The sequence below is a fragment of the Aquila chrysaetos genome, chromosome 21 (assembly GCF_900496995.4).
Source record: "Aquila chrysaetos chrysaetos chromosome 21, bAquChr1.4, whole genome shotgun sequence".
Classification (NCBI taxonomy): domain Eukaryota; kingdom Metazoa; phylum Chordata; class Aves; order Accipitriformes; family Accipitridae; genus Aquila; species Aquila chrysaetos.
The window spans coordinates 10,378,805-10,397,284 of NC_044024.1; the positions used below are offsets into that span (position 1 = coordinate 10,378,805).

At 45.4% G+C, this 18,480-nt stretch overlaps 1 protein-coding gene across 3 annotated transcripts in view; it reads right to left on the reverse strand.

Moving 5' to 3' along the window:
• The window catches only part of LOC115333574 (protein FAM162B-like), a 66,754-nt gene extending 56,331 nt beyond the window's left edge, over positions 1 to 10,423 (reverse strand). Inside the window, exons 1-4 of one of the 3 annotated variants that reach the window (XM_029996687.2) lie at positions 10,119 to 10,421; positions 8,159 to 8,264; positions 6,635 to 6,743; positions 4,935 to 5,978 (exon numbers count right to left, since the gene is read on the reverse strand). In XM_029996687.2, coding sequence (XP_029852547.1) covers positions 5,871 to 5,978; positions 6,635 to 6,743; positions 8,159 to 8,264; positions 10,119 to 10,251 — 456 coding nt within the window. In that variant the 5' untranslated portion in view covers positions 10,252 to 10,421 and the 3' untranslated portion in view covers positions 4,935 to 5,870. Of the gene's footprint in view, positions 1 to 4,934; positions 5,979 to 6,634; positions 6,744 to 8,158; positions 8,265 to 10,118 lie in introns of those variants that run through there. The other 2 variants (XM_041118926.1, XM_041118927.1) reach the window with 2 other exon arrangements.
• Positions 10,424 to 18,480: the final 8,057 nt, after the last annotated feature.

Consider the following 18,480-nt stretch of genomic DNA (forward strand, 5'->3'; position numbering starts at 1 on the left):
ACAGAAACGTGAACCATTAGGAATGATTGTAATTAGCATATGACTAATTTATTGGGTTATTTTGGTTTCCATTTCATTTAGAAAAAGTCTCAGGACCATACATCATCTGGGAGAAGTATATTACAGACCAGCAAGCAAATTCCCTCAATTTTCTGGTCTAGTCCCACCAGCAGTTTCTGATAACTCTGCTCATGCTGCAGAGCATACATAAGCCATGAGTGAACCCACCTCTTTTCTATGAAATCCTGTTCCAGTCTGACCTCCTCCCTGTGGCAAGCCCTTACACATGGAGCAAACAGCAGTCCCTGCCCAAATAGCTCAAGGTTTGGGTTCCTTCACTGAGGAACACCGTACTGCAGAGGAAGAGTCAGATCCCAGCTTTGGATTTCCATGTAGAAAGCTGTCTCACACACAGGCAAGGTGTGGAGCCAGCTAGACTAATGTAATGACGAGATTTGTGTCCGGATCCTTCACAGACCAAAGAAATTAAATGGTCGGGTCCTTTCAGAGCCCTTCAGGAGCTACCTACTCACCATATGACTGTCAAAGAGGTTTTGCAGTAAATCACAGAGCACTAATGATCATCAAACTACTTAACCATGGAAAATTGCTTTAATGCTACCTCAATGCATTAATGAATGATCCATTAATTAATTCAAATCTTTGAACATTGGCCTTGCTTTCCTGCTAGGCTAGAATGACTTTGTGCCAAATCCAGACAGGAAAGTGGTGTATAAGCCATGTCTGAAATCATGATGGGCATGAGGACCCCAGATACCTGTGGGCCAGAAGGAGCCAGTGCTTATTTGCTGCAATGATGCTGAGCAAAGGAGAAAGCATGAGGCTGCTCCAAGCTGGAAAGATCTTTGTGGTAAGAGGGAGCAGGTCCTTTTACAGATCCAAACCATCATTGCATCTTACCCAGAGAAGACCTTCAACTTCGAAGCTCATTTGAGCTGACCCTTGGCAGTTCCAGGAACAAAAGCAGATTTGCAACCACTGGCTGGCCATGCTGCTCCCGCAGGTGCTGGTGCCTTGGACACAGACAGAGCAGAACAAGTTTCTGATGCATAACCACTGCTTTTTAATTTTCCAGGGTAGTCAGTAAAACCTGGAAAGCTTTTATATCCTTTCTTTCTGCAAAAGTACTAGATTACTGATTCTGTTGCAAATACTTTGATAAAGATTTGATTAAAACAAAATCGTGAGATAGGAGTGTGAAATTTGCAACGTAGTTATAGAGACTTAGGAACATTACAAACTGTGCTAAGCATAATCATAAGAATACAAGTATTGTTGACAGTCAGTTAACCATAGAATTCTAACCCAGATTGGTTAATTATAGTGGTTTGTTTTAAGAAATCGTTATGGACCTTAGTTCTGTTGCTTAGAAACCCTACTTTGATCAAAGTTCTGGTTAATGGATTATGTGAGATCGACCAATGATTGTTTTAACATAAGAATATTAATAAGGTAGTTTGATTAGAAGACCAATCATAGAAAAAGAATTAACATAGAATGTACTTTTGTGTAATCTAATATAATGGCAAGAATCGTACTGCGCAGAATCACCTAAGAAGAGGTCAAGAAGTGGACAAGTGAGGAAGACTATGGAAGACCACCAGAGGGCTTCTGAGGACCACCAGAGACCTTCAACGCACTTGCGTAAAGGACATTTACATATGTTAATAGTTTCTTGGAAAACTAATGATTATGTATAACATTTCTTGGAAATCTAGTGAATATGTATAACAGGTGTGTATTTAACCTGCATAGTTAAACCAGACAGGTGCACACGATAGGTGGAGCGATCCGCCGTGTGCCCAGCACTGCAATAAAGGAGTGCCTGCTTCTTAACTTCTCATTGCTGTTAAGGAGTTTTATTCCGGATTTTGGCAACAATTCTATGCTAAAACAAACAAAAAAATCTATTTGGATTGTTTATGAAGAGGCTACTAATGTAGTAAATTCCTTGATACAGGAATAAATTCACTATAGTGTCAGTCACTTAAATGGCCAGTAAGCCAGTGATACCCACCAAGCAATGGTTAGAAAATACGGGTGTTTTGAACATAGCAGGAATCCAACTGCAAACAATAGCTGAGGGGTGACTGGTTACACACAGGAAAGAGTTGAGATGAGACATTTTATATTCCATCCTGAACACAACATCCAATGCCTGGAAGCTGAAGCTGGGTGCATTCAGCCTTAAAATAAGCAGCAGTTTCCAAGCTTGGTGGGAGACTAAACACTTAAAGACTTCCCCATTCTTTCAAATGAGGTCTTTCTGAATGGCAAGATTTCATCTGCATCCAGGGCAGAGGACTTTTTGTCCTTTGCAAGTGCAAAATCATGTCAGCTTTGCTGCATCCCAGAAGAGCTGCACATAGCTGACGGATGGAAAGAATGGAAAGAAATCAAGTACCACTAGAAAGCCCCTGAGCAGGTCCAAAAGAGAGGCAAAATGAGTAAGGAAGGGACTGAGATCTCCTGAGCTTAGACTTTCCTATCTCACACCTTTTCTCTGGGACACTGGGATGCTCACTATGCAGAGACTCCTGTACAAGCTTGATCTCACCACATTAGCAGAAGAAAGCTTGGTGTACCCAGCTCTGCCCCACAGAAGCCTGGCTCCCTGGGAAAGCTGAGTCTCTAGAAGTCAGTGAAATTTAAAAAAAATGGTGGATGATAACGTTAATCTACAGCCAGGAGGAACTGCAGCACTGATTTTAGTGGAAGCAGAATTAGACCAACTCCAGCTACTAGGGAAAATCTTCCCCAATAATTGTTACTGTAATGCAAATCTCTATGGCACCAGCCACCAGCGCATTGTTAACCATTTCCATATGGGAATTCATTAAAATGGCAAAAATCCTGCAAGGGGAGAAGCATTCTTTCCTCCCAATACACAGCAGTAAATGAGCAGGTGAGAGTTGAAAGGACTCACCCTTGGTCTCCCCAAGCATCACAGCAAACCCGCACACTCTCAGCTCTATCCCCTGCCTTGGAAAGGAATCAGCCCCTCACATTGTCCTCAGGGCTAGGCTGGGGAAATACAAGGCACGTTATTAAAAAGGGAAGAATAGCTCCTACCTAATAAAAACTCCCATCCCTTTTTTAAATGACTGGGGGATCAGGTGTGACACTGAAGCAATATAGGTGGGAGGGGAAATAAAAAAAAAACCCCACAACCGTAAGGTGGTGGGTGAGGATTAGCCAATTATACATTCAGGAAGCTGTGTTAATTAGAAGCTTTTTAAGAGAAGAGTCAAAGGACTTTGCAAACACAGATGGAAACGGATTTTAACAAGCAGTACTAAGTCCCAGTGTTGGAGAGGCATCAGCTACGCAATGTCCTCTGCTGGCATCTCCAGTTACTACAGGGGACGGCTCCAACCGAGGCTGTGCTACACCAGCAGCCACCCACCCAGTGCAAGCCAGCTGTTGGTCCGGTTGATTTTTTGGGCAATATTATGATATTAAAATGAATAATCATGTAGTTGGGACTGATAAAGGATTATTCCTTACATAATAGTCATAGCTCTTTGTGAGAGCCCAGAAGCGCCTGGGTGATCTGATGGCTCACAATCGGCCTGTCATCAGTGGCTCAGGGAGGAGGAACTGATTTTTCCTTTTTCTTAAAGGCAATGTATAATGCAGCAGCTTTATGCAGTAGTCAACAGAGACCCGGGCTGTTTAAGAGGATTTGATAATAGCTCACACCTGAAGCAGTTTGGTTTTTTCCCAGGCAGAGGGAAGTGCAGAACAGAGAGTGGAACAAGTCACAATTAATTTGCTTGTTCTTTATATATGGTTATGGTCATCTCCTTTCCTGCTTAAGTCAGAGAAGCTCAGAACATGGATGTGGATTTGTTTATGAGCATTGAAAGGTGTTCCTTTAAGTGTTACATGTGCCTTCTTAAAAAGGGCACATGAAAGCCATTTAAGAATTAAAAAAAAAAAAGAAAGTCTGATGAGCTGTTTTAGTTTATTCCCAAATGAACGCTAACTTTGAGGTAATTCTTGAGGTTTATTGCACTAACTAAGAAAACCAGGTCATGTAAAATGAAAGAGCCCATATTACATGTGCAGACAAAAGTGCCTTCTCAGCAGAGACTTGTTCATTCTGTGCTTGTCCTAGACTATTATTTTCACTTCCCTGAGATGCACTTCGTGAGGAATACTACAGGGAGCAGACATCATGTTTGGTGAATTGTACTGCACGGGGCTGTGAGTTGGAAGCAAGGACTGCAAACACTGGGCTGTGACAGACATAACATGCTCCTCATCCTAAATTGGCATGCAATGTGGAGAAAAGTGCTGCTAAGTAGCATCGGGGGAGAAAGCTGCCCAACAACCACAGGCACAGGAGATGGAGTCTCCCAGCCCAACAACCGCTGACCGCCTGCCAATGCCCCAGCCCATCCTTGCCAGCAGTTTGTTTGTGTAGTGACACACAGCAGTAAGTGGACATGATTTTTGACACAATAAACCTCAGAGACCTGAGCAGGAACTTCCAGACTCCCCTGGAAGACAAGTGCAACTGCTCCAACTCATAAACCTTGCAAAGGCCAAGCCTTGGTGTGATGCTCAGGACACGGCACAAAGGCTAAGCGTGGTTACAGCATTTGCCTTCTCTTATGGTGGCCAGGGTAAGACGGCTGGGTTTTGTCACTCCATGCCACTTCGCGCCCCATGCAGCACACCCAGCTCCACCAGCCTGTCTTAGAGGTCTTGAAGGGTTATGAATGACAGACAGGGGCTCAGACCGTCAGCACCCACAAGCATGAACTGGGGCCTATCTTGAAGGTAGATCACTTCATGAAAATGTAACTTTCAATATTTCATTAGGATCTCTCCCATATATTAAACATCATCCCAGAGAGTTTGGTGACACTTTAAATGAAGCTGTGAAGAGATGCGTTTGTTTTAGATGTAATTGGACAGCTGTTTTATTATGAATTAATGAACTATGATGATTAAAAAGAATCCAGTTTTAGCAAACCATGTATTAACAATTACTCCTGACTAAAATAACAGCTAAGGAAGTGCTAGGGAACTTTCATGACAATGACTGGAAGCAGAAGATGAAAACACAAAAGCAGTGAGGTGCAACAGGACAAGAGGTGCCTCCAGGCCAGGCTCCCTGCACCAGGCACAGGTTCCCCAGGCTGCCCCAACAGCAACCAAACCACTCTGTGTGCCCATGCTACCACTCCACATCACCACCACCTCCTCTGGCCCAAAGCCCCTTTTGGCCCAAATCAGTCAGCAGGGTCTGCTCTCACTCCTCCATCTTCCCAGCACCTCTTCACTCTCATGGCCTCCCTCTCCCCTGGCCACGGGATCCCGTGAGAGGCTGCGGAGGGAGAGGGGACAGCAATGGCAGCAGGCTCAGAGGTAGAGATAATTGATCTCTTTGTGACTGCATTTCAGACTCCATTTCCCCCTGCCCCGGGCCACTTTGGCCAAGGCTGTTTGCCCTAGAGGCATTGCACAGAATGGGATGCTCTCTGATGTAGGGCTGCATCCTTCCTGGCTGCAAGGAGGTGGCCCCACAGCCACGCTGAGCATCAGCAGCACCAGAAAAAGCAGATCCTGAGCTGGGGACTTCAACATTCACCCTTCCCACACTTCCCAGTTTAGAAGAGATTTCTATATTTCAGCTGAACCCAGTGCCAAAGACCAGAGGCCACAGAAAGCAGCTGCTGGAGTTTCCATAAGAGTTTCCCAGATCGTATGGAGCAGTTTTTAAGCAGTGAAGTCTTTGCCTTGAGAGAGTTTCAGTGAAAAAGCTCCAAAGAGTTAAATGAAGACAGGTACATATGCTAATCACTTATATCCTGCTGTTAAAATAAATCTGTTCCCAGTCATTGTGGCTTCCCAACAACTGCCTCCTGATCTTTCTCCATTTCAGCCCTCCATTTGGCCTTCTTTTCCATGTTCATCCTCAGCAGCGTATGATCCCTTTTAGCAGCCTTGAAAAGAAATGGTGAAAATCACTGCATGCACACGTTTCCCACCACTAGACTTCCCCACATTTACACCACTTGCATTGACACCCCACTGTCCTTTTTGATATTTTACAATGACAAAAGTTAATGTGTTTCCTTGTTTTACCAAATTTTCAGCATTTGCAGCTCTGATTAGCAGGAAAATTACATTGTAAATTGTTTACATGTGCACTGGGACATGCAAGTCAGGCTGGAGACCCTGCTTCCCCACCAGTGGGATGGGCAGAAGTAAGTGTCACAGCTCTTGGTGGCCATGGTGGCATGCAGGCTAGGCGGGCAGGACCGTCATGGCCCATGGATGCAGGGCAGGACTAGGCACCATTGACATTGTCTGAGCTACTCCACAACCTTTGGACCAGCCTCTTGTTGAGATACCATGATACAGAGCATTGCACTGCACAGGTTTATGGCAAAATGGGTCAGAAGCAATACATTAATCAGCAAGTTGTGCTTCCCAATGCCAATCTCTCCTCCAGAGAATGGAGTGATAGAAATCCTGTGTAAATATTGCTTACATGGACTTATTCTCAAACCTGTCTGTCACTCTGGAGCTTATTTACAAAGAGAGCATAAATGGACCATACATTAAATGGATCAGTTCACCCGGAAAAAATACTCACTTCTTTGCCTGTGATAACCATGGCCAAACAGCCCAGCAAGGTCAGTGCAATCATGATGTAGCAAACCTTTATCCTGATGCTGTTCCTTGCTGCATCAAGGACCTCAGACCTGCAGAGGACAGAACAGAGTTTCCATCCTGCAGCAGCACGTGTGAAATGAGATCATGGGGAGCTGGGTAATGAAACCTCAAGTCTTCCAGCAACTGCCTATTAATGTACAATGCGTTTCAGCCTTCTCTTTCTGCAAGTGTTTAGAAGATGACTCAAAAAATTAGCCTATGGGGTAAAGTTTTAGCCACCCTCCCACACAGGTGGGGTATTGCTGCTCCCAACAGTCATCAGTAACAAGAAGAATAACAAATCCTGCTCTCCTGCCTTCTTTTATTGCGTATGAGAGTGAACACCTGAAAAATGACAAGGACATGAAAGTCTTTCCATTGTGATAATGGAATTACAAGGACCCCAGCTTTGGGTGTTGCAGGGCAGGGCACAGGGTGCTGCACCGCACCAGGAGACACTGGGGCCATGCCACCAGGGCCAGGCAATGCCACCCTCAGTGGAATAAAAGCACACACATGACATCTTGGCCAAGAGCAACAGAGAGCATTCACACAGCAAGGAGGCACAGCAAGTGGTGACTGGGTCTGTGGCCACATCCCCATCCCAGCTGCATGCGGTGCTTTGCAGCCCTGTCCCGCTGCAGCGTAGCCCTCTGCCAGGCAGCTGGCACCAGCCCCACAAGCATCTGCCTGCAGCGGGAAGCTGAGCCTGAGCTGGAGTGGACAACTGTGCCGTCCATGCAGCGTTGTCTTCCCAAGCAGCTGAACAGCCACAGCTGTCACTGGGAAATCTCCACCACCTTCCATGAATGACTTACAGCATTTATCCGACAATTCACACTTGCAAGAGGCTGCAGCATGGCAATGAGTCATTCATGAAATCGTATCCAACCATGGATTTACTTACACCTGCAAGGGGAAGGACAGCTGGAGGAGCCCCCAGGAAGGATATCACAAATCAGGAAGCATTAGGTCTCCAAAACTGACTGACAGTCCTTTAACAAAATACCTCAACAATTTGGTGAAACCATAGCCCAGATGCGAGGAACTCATTGCAGATGTTTGTCACCAAAGCTGTATATAGCCCCAACTTCTTTTTAAAATTTACGCAGTGTTATTAATTGCTAATCAATAAAAACTAAGAAAGCATGCAAAAATCCAAAGTGGATGATAGTTTAGCATGGTGACGTCTGAGTTACAGAGCCACTTGTCTTGCAAAAGACACTTCAGCTTAGTCTAACGCTAATGATATCTAAACCAAGCGAATCCAGTTTACTTCACCAGGCATGCCAAAAAGTTCATGTTTCCAAAAATTCCGATTATTTTTGGACACCAGTAGCAGCAGGCCCCATCAGCTTGGAGGAGCATTAACCCTCACCATGTGAGCACAATTCTGGGTAATGCAGACTAGGGTCTCAATCTGTATGTTCACAGCCAAAAGCATCATTCAGACACGTCTACTTACGATATGTGCTTGGGAATGTCCTCCTCCTTTTTAAAGCGTCCTGCCCATACTAGCACCTTTTTATCAAAATTTGTAGGCTTTCTGTCATTTTTGAAAGGTTTGTAACCTGTAAGAGATTTTATAAAAGAAAACAATAAGCTAAGCTTAAAGAAGGGAAGAGGAAAAAAGCTGTCGTTACAGGGGGAAAAGGATTGAAAGTTCAGAATGGTACTTTTCTGTTCTGTGAGAGCCAAATGTGCTTTCTAACGTCAAAAGGACTCAGCAGCTGGTATGAGATGCATTGTTACATTTGCAGCTTATTTCATTTTGCTTACTTTTTTTTTCCTTTAGTTTAGGTAGGTTTTAAACTAAAAATCTCTACTAACCTTCCTGATTAAGGAGGGAAAGGATGGGGGGCTGAAGTCACCAAAGCCCACAGCATCTTGCTTTTAAATGGCCCAACTAGTGAGTTAAGCAAACTGCCAGCAGCACTAATAACTCCTTGACAGCATCTCCCTCTAAAAGCGCTGAGGGAGAGATGTCTGTTAAAATACAGCCTGGTGGGAGGCTGGCAGTTGTTCTCATGCAAGCTGGGTACCACATTACTGTACTCTAATGATGATACATTACACCCCACCAGACTACCACAGTGGTGCCATTAGCATGCTGTCACCCTGAGCACAATGAGAAAAGGGACTCTGGCTCCTCTTGATGGAAACAAGCCCAATGACAGGCCACAACGAGGGCAGTGGCAGGGAGATCCTGCAAAAATAGGGTAAGCAATGGCTAGCTCAAATCCTGGCTTTTGCATTGCACACCTGTACAGGTGGTCATCACAAGGCAGCTGGGACTGCTCACACACCCAGGTAGGTGCACCCAAGATGCCAGGTTGTAGTGCCCTGTGCTTGCAAACGTGGGACTGGTATTTAGAAATGCCCCATGGGTGACCAGGGCATGCAGGAAAGGATGGACATGAAGATACCCCCAGTCTCCATGTCCTGCACTCCCTGGCTGGTGCTGGATTGCTGGTGCTTGGCTGAAAGGAAATTACTGCCACTACAGAACAGGGCACAGGGAGCATCTCTTCTGCCTGTATTGAGATGGTGAAATTACATTAAGTGCCTTGGCCCCAGGCCTGCTCATGCGTGCCAGGACTTGTGAATGGCTGAAAAATCCCAGGGGCAAATCTTGGCACCCAGACCCTCAGTTAAATTTAATCTCCTGCTTCTCCTGTTTTCTTACAGAGTGCCAGTGAGACTAGGAGAGCTACATCTGAAGTACCAGCAAGTGTCTGAATCAGATCTGCAGCAAGCAGTAAGATGCATCGCTAAAAAGGACAGGCTCCGTCCCAGGGAAGACAAGGGCAAAGCCCCATGCTGGAAACCACAGCCATCCCATGGGAGCACAGACAGCCCCATATAGCCCAGCCTTGCTAGGGTGAGAAGTATGCAAAAGCACAGCCAAGGAGGTGGTGGTACAGATTAAAAAGAGAAGCTATCTCCATGCCAGAGAGCGTGCCCATGTGGGAGCAGCCCATGCCTGCTGCCTGCCCCAAGCACACACGGCTCTGGATGTAAGTCTGGCAGGGAGTGTCAGGGGGAGCAGAGGGGTGCAAGTCTGCCACTTGTACCAGCCCTGCACATGCGGGGATTTGCACAGGTCCTCCTCTGGAAACCTGGCAGCTGGGTAGGAGGAGGAGGAACATTCATTTATTTTTTTAATTAACAGGTTCCCTGACACGAAGTATCAGTTTGTATTTGCTGCCCTAGGAGGAAGACTATTTAACACAAAAAACTTTATCCCTGTGCTAGTCAGAGCTCTCAGTGTCCTCCGTGGCTCGGGAGCATTTCTAACCCCAGGAGACGCAGCACTGCTAACACACCCACAGATGACAGCAAGGGTCATTTTCTCACCCTTTCCTGCAAATACCCTTTCCCTCCGTGCTGCAGCATGAAACAGCAACCAAAGCCTTTCTACCCACCTGGATTAGCCGTCTCCAAAGCCTCGTCCCGAGCGCCCTTCACTTTGTCGCCGACAGCTCTGGCGGGGTGCAGGGCTGGCCGAGCCACCCACCGCCACAGCCCGGGGCTGCGCCCCAGCAGCCCCCCCAGCATCCCAGTCCGGACCACCACCTCCCCACCCACCCGGGAGCACGCAGGGGGACCAGCAGGAGCCCAGAAGGCTGCTTCTAGGAGTTATTAACGTAAAAGTACCCCTTCCTGTAAGAAGGGAGTAGCACGCGTTTCCACCCTGGCTGCCAACCGTTTTTGCTTGCGTCACGATGACTAGTTAAATTTATCACCCGTGTTTACCAAAACGACACACCTTCCAAGCTAGGCAGGCAGAGATCACCGCTGCAGCAGCTCACGCCCAGCCCGGGCTCTGCCCCAGGCTCTCCGTCCCAAGGAGCTGCTCAGGAGAGCAATGGGTGTCTACATTATTTTCTCAGTCCTTACTATGGTAGGACTAAAATAGGACAGCATGCTGTATTTCCCCAAAGATAGGCCTAGTGACTGCTAATTATCACAGCCAGTTAAGCTGTTAGAGTTCTTAATTGTTCTCAGCTAAAAAATAATCTTGCAAATCAGTTGCATTAAACAGATTTTTTGAAGAGAAGCAGCATTTTCCCCACCTCAGAATAAATGTGGTTTGGCAGAAGGAAACTAAAGCTGATGTTTGTGGCTATAAATGCAGATGGGGAGTCCATCCCGCATCCAGACTGCAAACTTTCCTGGCAAAGAAATATATTTCAGATATATTTCAGTTTGAATCAGTAAACTAAGAAATTATGTCAAAAACCTCAGGTGATGCAGTATTTGTCAGTCAGTGAAATTGTCACCGAAATGTAGCAGTACCTAAAAAGTATTTGCCCTCTTTGAATTCAACTTCCACAAAGTCTGGATAGTGCTGGGTATTTTCCATAACATCAGCTGTTCTAACCAGAGAATGAACCAAAAAACAATGCTATTTTATCACTTCAACATTTCTCCTGCGTTTTGCACAAAATTCTCCTTGATGGGTCAGGAAATGGAAATGCAAAATACTTGTCTCATTTGGAGCGGTGGGGTATTTACTGTCCTTAGACATACAAGGCTCTAAAGCTGATTTACAACTAGGGAAAAAAAATCCGTTTGAAAGGGAAGAAGCAGTTGCCAAAAGGAAAATTTTCAGAACTATTTAGTAATACTATCAAATGCAATATTGCAGATAATCAAAGTATGTCTAAGAGAAAGGGGAGGAACTGCAAGGGAATAGAGCTCAGGATGTTGGCAAGGATATTCTTTAAGGGCTGAGAGGATGAAAGATCCGAGACACATGCAGCTCAAGCTACCCTTCTCCTGGCCCCAAGGAAAAATTCTACCATTTATAGAGACATTTTGTATTTTTTGAGAACACAAAGTTATTGATACCGAGGAAAGAAGAACCTCGCAGCAACAACAAACGTGGTTTTTCCTCTTTCATGAAAGCTCCACAATGCATCCGGACATAACAAAATGTGTTTAGCTTAATTTGCTTGTAATTTGGTAAAGCAGATCCATTTCCAGAGTAGGAACCCATACAGAAAATAAATGGTGGCTTGAGCTTCCAGCTGCAAACAAGACCTGTTAACAAGCAGAAATCAGTGGATGGGATTATGCTGGAAGAAGCAGAAGGGAAACCTGGTAAAGTCACTGAGGATATTTGTGTCCTGCTCAGGATTTCCCTGGGGTGAGACAGGCATGAGGAGGAGGAAAGGTGCATTTATAGCACAAAGTTTACAAGGCTCAGCATCCCTGAGCATCCCTGTAGGGTCCCTTCTCACCTTGCAGAAGAGCTGCTGAGTGGAAAAGAGGCATTGTACACCTGGACATCCCTCACTCCCCAAGCCGGGTGGGCAGAAGGGTCTGGGTGGCAGCAGATGGGATGTGCTGCCATGATGCTCACATTGCACTTGGAGCCGCCTGACCCCACAGGGGCTGCAGCTGTGCACAGCATTAGAGCATTTTCACTTTAACAGGCACTCTCCAAAATGCTTATTGCAGGAGTGACTGGACTTACGTCATGTCTGATTATGGATTTGAAGAGGGGAGGGGAAAAAAAAAAAAAAGAACATTTTTATTTTATCTCTTAGTTTCTCAAATGCAGAGAAAATCGTGGGGTTTTCAGGCCTCCAGTGCTTATCCACCTAGGGGTTGCCAATTGTTTCCTCTAGAAGACACACCAGCTAACAGCTGTATTAATCACACCTGCTGTGAGCAAAAAAGCACTTCAAGATTTATTATGCCAGCATTTAGAAGTGCAAAGACACAGAGGTCCTCATAAAACCACAAAGGCAGTTACTTGTTCCTGAATTTTACTTGTTTCTCTGGCACCGTGAATGCTTAATGCCAGGGTGAGTTTTACTGCAGTGCATGAAAGCTAGTAAAAAGCTATATACACCACTGCGTTAGGAAATCAAGCTTTCCCTTGTGCACCATGGATGTCTCTCTGGCCCAGAGCATCTTGAATCCCTTCCCAAACAGCAGAGAGATGCAGAATGCTTTTGGACCAAGGTAGCCTTGCGTGCAGCCCAATGGCCTTCGTCCTCCTTAGAGATGTTTTGTGCCTAGCCCAGTATATGCGCATTCCCCTCTCCCCCCAGGTTAAAAAACATCCCCATGAGGCTCATCCACTCCTCTCACCAAGCTATCACTTCATACCCATCAGTGACTTCTTAGCAGAGTGCAACCATTATTTCATAACCATTAAGCTCACAGACAGGGAGTTTACTGTATACCAGTAACAACTTGTTCAGAGATGCGGAATTAGCAAAACTAGGCTTAAAGCACCATCTTATCCTCCTCCCACATCCTTCTGCCAGGAGGAAAGCAGGACCCCAGCTCCTCAGCAAGCCCTGGACAGTACAGATAACAAGCCACACACTGACTAGCTGTACAGACGTCCCCCAGATTTCCTCTGGCCCTCGCTGAAAGGGGAGAACACAGATCTGAAGGGTTTTGAGTTACAAAGGAGCAAGTTAGCTCAGAGAGAGCAGAAGATGGTTCCCAGCTGTGGTGATGGTGCAGGCTCTTGACATTTCTTTTTTTTGCGTGAGAGTGATACATAGTTTTAACACTTGCTGCACACTGGTGCCAACACTGAAGATTGAAAACTAAACACAAAACCTCACAGGACTCCGTCCCGGTTCTCCATCACCTTCACACCCCTTCTGCCACCTCGGACTCTGCTCTTGCAGCTGACTCTGCAGCAAGGACTAGCAGCCAGTCATCCTCCCCTCCCTAAATGTACACAAAAACCCTTGCAGAACTGGAACTGAAAGGCCACAATATAAAATACATTGCTCTTCGTAAAATTCTATTGCACTTTGGTTTCTGACTGACTTTATGCTGTCATTCCCAGTACCTTAATTCTGATTATTATCAGCCTATTGCAGCAATGAGAAACTTAGACTCGGGTTCTCTTTACCTGTTCTTCTTCTCCTTTCAATAGCCACAGGAATGAAAAAGTTTATTCCTCCAGAAGCCCCAGGTTCCCACACATCTCTTTACATCTCCTGGCTAATTTTCATAAGATTGGACAACAAATTTTTTTAGTCATTACACAAAAGGATTCATAAGAGTATTCAACTGAAAAAGGTATTACTCTGTAAAGCTGTTTTCATTTGCAGTGTCCTCAGAACCTAAAGGCTTACCATCAGGCTCTGGTTTGCATGCCATGCAAACTTTTTACATGAGGGCTGTGAGAAGGAGCAGAAGATAAGATTATCTTAAAATTCTTTGCCTTCCCCCCATCTAATTAAATATGCAGCAGAGCTCTGTCTTGGTTCCTAGATGAGATAAACAAGCAATCCTGGACAGACTCATGGCTCATGAAATTCTAAGTGAGTCGGGAAATATTCCTCCACACAACTGTGTGTTCTCCAGCAGCGCAATTTAATACAGCGAGAGCAATGAATTGCTTTGAAAAATCTCACTTACCTGCAGAGTCTCAGCCCAAGAGCCCATCCCTCCTCTCCAGAGTCCCCCCAGGGAGCAGCACTCCCAAGGGCTTCAGTTGTCTCCAGGTGAGTCACATCCTCCCCATATCAGGAAATCATCTACCCTAAGGAAACTCAAATGCAAATCCCAAGAAACTAAAAACTCCTTAGCTATTTCTCACCATGGCCAAGTCAAATCAAGGGAACAGTCACAGCATCTTACAGCAAAACCAGACTCAGAGGGTTTCTAAAGAGCTCTGAAAACAAGCAGCAGCATGAGGCTTTAATCACCTCAGGACACTCAGATTCATTTTTTTATAATCTTGAGTGTAATCAATAAAACAAGGCATCTGCTAAAAGAGAGCAGTGACAATGAAGGAGTCCCTCCCCTCTTTCTGTGTAAACTTCAGTTTTGCTTTAAAAAATGAAATCAAGATTCCTCTATCCAGTTAGTGAAAGGTCCTGCATTTTCTACCAATATTATCCCTATTCCTCCAAATTTGCTACTGTCACCACCATTTGAAAAATCTTGCCTAGCAACCATAAATAAGGCAGTAAACCACACTACTAAAAAAACAAAACAAAAACAAAAACCACACAAACCCCACTGACTTGGGTAAATCTTGCCTAATTTACACCATATGAACCTTTTGGCATCAGTCTCTTCATAGGCAAATGTAAGTGATGTAACACACTTGGTATGTTCGACAACAGGGGCAGTCATTTCCCCCAGGTGAAAAGATCTGAGCTGCTCTCTGCCACTAACACAAGAATGAGCAGGATTTGGCCCTGAGTGTGTTGGGTCTGAGCAGAAGTGGCCAGCATTGCAAGGTTAAGAATCTCTAAATGATCCTTATCTAGGAAGATTCATCTTTGCCATTAAGAAGCATGAGAACCCACTCCTGCCTCTCCTTGATGGTAATGGAAATGCCTACAAACAAGGGACACTGCTGTAGCCAAGAGGACCCATAATTCACACTTGCTTCGTTCCCTTCCATCGGCTCCAGGTTTTTAGCTAAGATGCAATATAATGTTTGTTGGACACAGGAATGAGGTTATGAATTGTCTTAATAGCAGTCAAATTCAGGGGAGCTTGTAAACTGGACCTAGGGTCGCTAACCTCTGCAAACAAATACTAAAAACGGACTTGGGATGAGTCTGATGTGCCCTTGGTACAAAGTGCAGGCTTATAACAGCTGGTGTGAGAAGGACAAAGCTCATGGCAGCAAAACAAAAGTTAGTCATTGCTCTGGCAAAGCCCCGGCATGACCTTTCCCAGGGTTTGGGATGATCATACAGAGGCAATGAAATGACATGTCACCTCAAGTACAGGGTGATGTGGCACATGCAGCAGCTGCCTACTGACAGGCAGAAATTGTGGGGTGGCTGCTTAAGCCCAGCTTGATCATAGAGGAGCAGCCAGATGCAAGCAGCAAAGATCCCAGGACCCACAGGAAATCCTCCAAGGTATTCAGGGTGTTGTGATGAAGTTGCAGCTTTTACAACCAAGGAAATTAATGCATTGATGAGCTTTGCACCAGGCCACTGATTTCTGGAATAATGCACAATTGGACCGTAGAGCAAAAAAGTGCAAAACCCTGAAAGGAAAACAAAAGCATCAGAATCCTAACAATTTACATTTTGACTCTGAGTTTGGAGAACCATTTAATTTAAACCTTTTCCACACCTGTTTCCCCAGCTGAGCCTGAGAAACACACTGACAAGGACAGGCTTGTTGTTCACTTGTCACTTAATGATTTTCTTTCCTGAGAAAAATGGCATTGTCTTCAAAAACAGATGCATTTAGAAATTCTTCAGTCCATTAGTCAATAGTTTAGGGAAAAAAGAAACCTAATTTTAAAAGATTGAACAATTCTTTGTGGAAACATCTTTTCCCCACACTTGTTTTAATATAAGGATGACTTACATTTTTTTTCAGCTCTGGCGGAGAAGTCATGTACCATCGATCAGGCCAATAAACCTGCCAAGATCGTTACGAGCCCCTGCACCGTGGGGTCAAATTTCCCCTTTTAGTGACTGGCTGAAGATGTATGCAATCAATACAGGAGCAAATGTATCCTGGGTAACACAGGGGGAGGCACTACCCTGGGGACAGTTTGTCCCAGCAATGCACACCACAGTAGTCCATAACAGGGCCAGGTGCCTCCTCAAATTTATGAACTGTGTCTTGACAATCCCTCTGCAGAGACATGAAACTCTTCCAAACACTCCTGGGTGAGACACAAACTACCTGGAGGATGAGATTTACTCGCAGCAGCTTTTATGTAACCAAAGGGACCATCAGGGAAATGCATCTCCTAAAAGATGTACAGTCCCCCAAGTGCAGCGTGGAGAGGGCAGGAGAGTGAAAAATGTCACACAGGGCTTTGCATAGTGGTCCAGAGGCTTTGGTGAAACAGTGTTGTCTTGGTGCCTTTGTTCAAACCACTGGCTACATCTGCCTGCACTCTTAGGGACCAGCTCATGCATACTACTGTAGGGCTTAGACTTGGGCTGGTGATTCCTTTTCTCCTTGTTTGTACAGTGCCTTGCACAAGGGAATCCCAGGCAGTTACTGGCGTGCCTATATAGTATGGTAAAGAGATAACGAGAAGGAGGAAAATGAGAGACTCATCCTGGGAAGATATATAATGATTACAGGGGGACGGGGAGCTGCAGAAAAAGAAATTACATCCCACATAAATAGGACTTTGCTTCTTCGACAATAACACAAAGCTGTCCTGCATTTTCTGCACTATGTATGTCATGGAAGCGCATACACAAAGCCATTGCAATGTGCTGTCTTACTGAAAAAAGGAATTTGTTCAAGAATAGAGCTTATCATAGGTACGTGACACGTTTCCAGTGTGCTACCCACATTAGGTGGGCAGCTCTCGTTTGCTTAGACTTCAGTAAAACATCTCTCACAGGTACAAATACTATGCTTGGAGAACTGGAGATTCTTAAAAAAAGAGGTAAGTTGGAGAAGGAAGTGGCTAAAGTAGGGATGGTGTGTCACCAAGTTCACACGGAGATTGGCGAGAAGATCATCTAGGAAAACTGGATGACCTCAAGGGCCTGTGTTGTACAAATGGGACAAAGAACACACAGTGCAAGGTCAACATTTTGGTCCTAAGGATGAGGATTTCTGGATACATTTGTTTAACTTAGGGTGACTGCAGGCTGCCAAGCGGATGCTGCCATGGAAAAAGCAGATGAAATACTACGATGTACAAGCAAAGTCATTCCAGTAGAAAGGAAACAGTTTTCGTGTCCTCATATGAGATGTCTGGAATAGCCTGCACTGCTCTGGTTACTCAAGCAAGTTACTCTAGAAGAAAAGGAATAAAGGAAGAAATGAGAGGAATGTGCCTTTTCCTTGGCTAACAAATTACAAATGGAGAGGAATCTTGGTAGACATCTCCCTGAGAAACTCAATGGCAGAGAAGAAGGGCATTTAGGCAGGCTAAATCACAGCACTGATACCTGAACAATGGGTATAAGGTGCTCATGATGGATGCCAAGGGCTGCACCTTTCCTGGTGCTGTTCCTTGTACCTTCCAGCAAAGGAGCAGGGCTGTCTCCGTCCTCACATTAGCTGATGAAGCACATGTGGTAGCACAAACAGCCAGGCCACACGGCTCACCAGGCTCCTGCAGCACTGCTGGGAGGTTTGACTTTCGACCATAACTGCACAGTCAGTGTTTACAAAACAAGTTTCCAGGGAAGCAAAATAACACACCGAGGAAATAATAAGCAGCAGTGTGATCAGATGGGAGAGGGAGATCATTTCATTACCTGAACCAGGCCTCATTATTCACCATTTCCCTGGCAAGAGCTGATAGATGCAGGCTAATGAATCTTAGCACTCCGGATGAGCGGGAGGAGTGCCGGCTCGGTGCTGCCGCATGCTAAGCAGGACCAGAGAATCAGTAAAATATGAACCCATCCACTGCACCACTGCAGCGAGATGAGAGAGGGTTTTAGCCACTGCTGGCTTGGTCTTACCGAGTAACCCCGGCTGTGGGAACGCTGTGCCTGCTATCTGTCCCAGGGGAGTGAACTGAACTCTAAACATCCCAGGAATAATAGGAGATCTGCCACATGGTCTGCATACACTGGTGATAGGTGCAAGGGCCAGAGTTGGCTCTTTTGGGAAAGCCTTCCAGGACCAACGGTACCAGCTGGAGACTTCCCAGACTGTCCTGGCAGTTAAACATCATCCTGGGTCTGGTCATGACACAAGGAAGACATGAACAGAGGAAGAGGCAACAGCATCAACACGGAAAAACACAATAGCAGGACCTTTGCCCACTTCTGTGGCACCTTCGTTTCCTCAGCACAGTTGCCCATTGTCTACTGTGGCCATTCCTCCCTTTAAAAACCC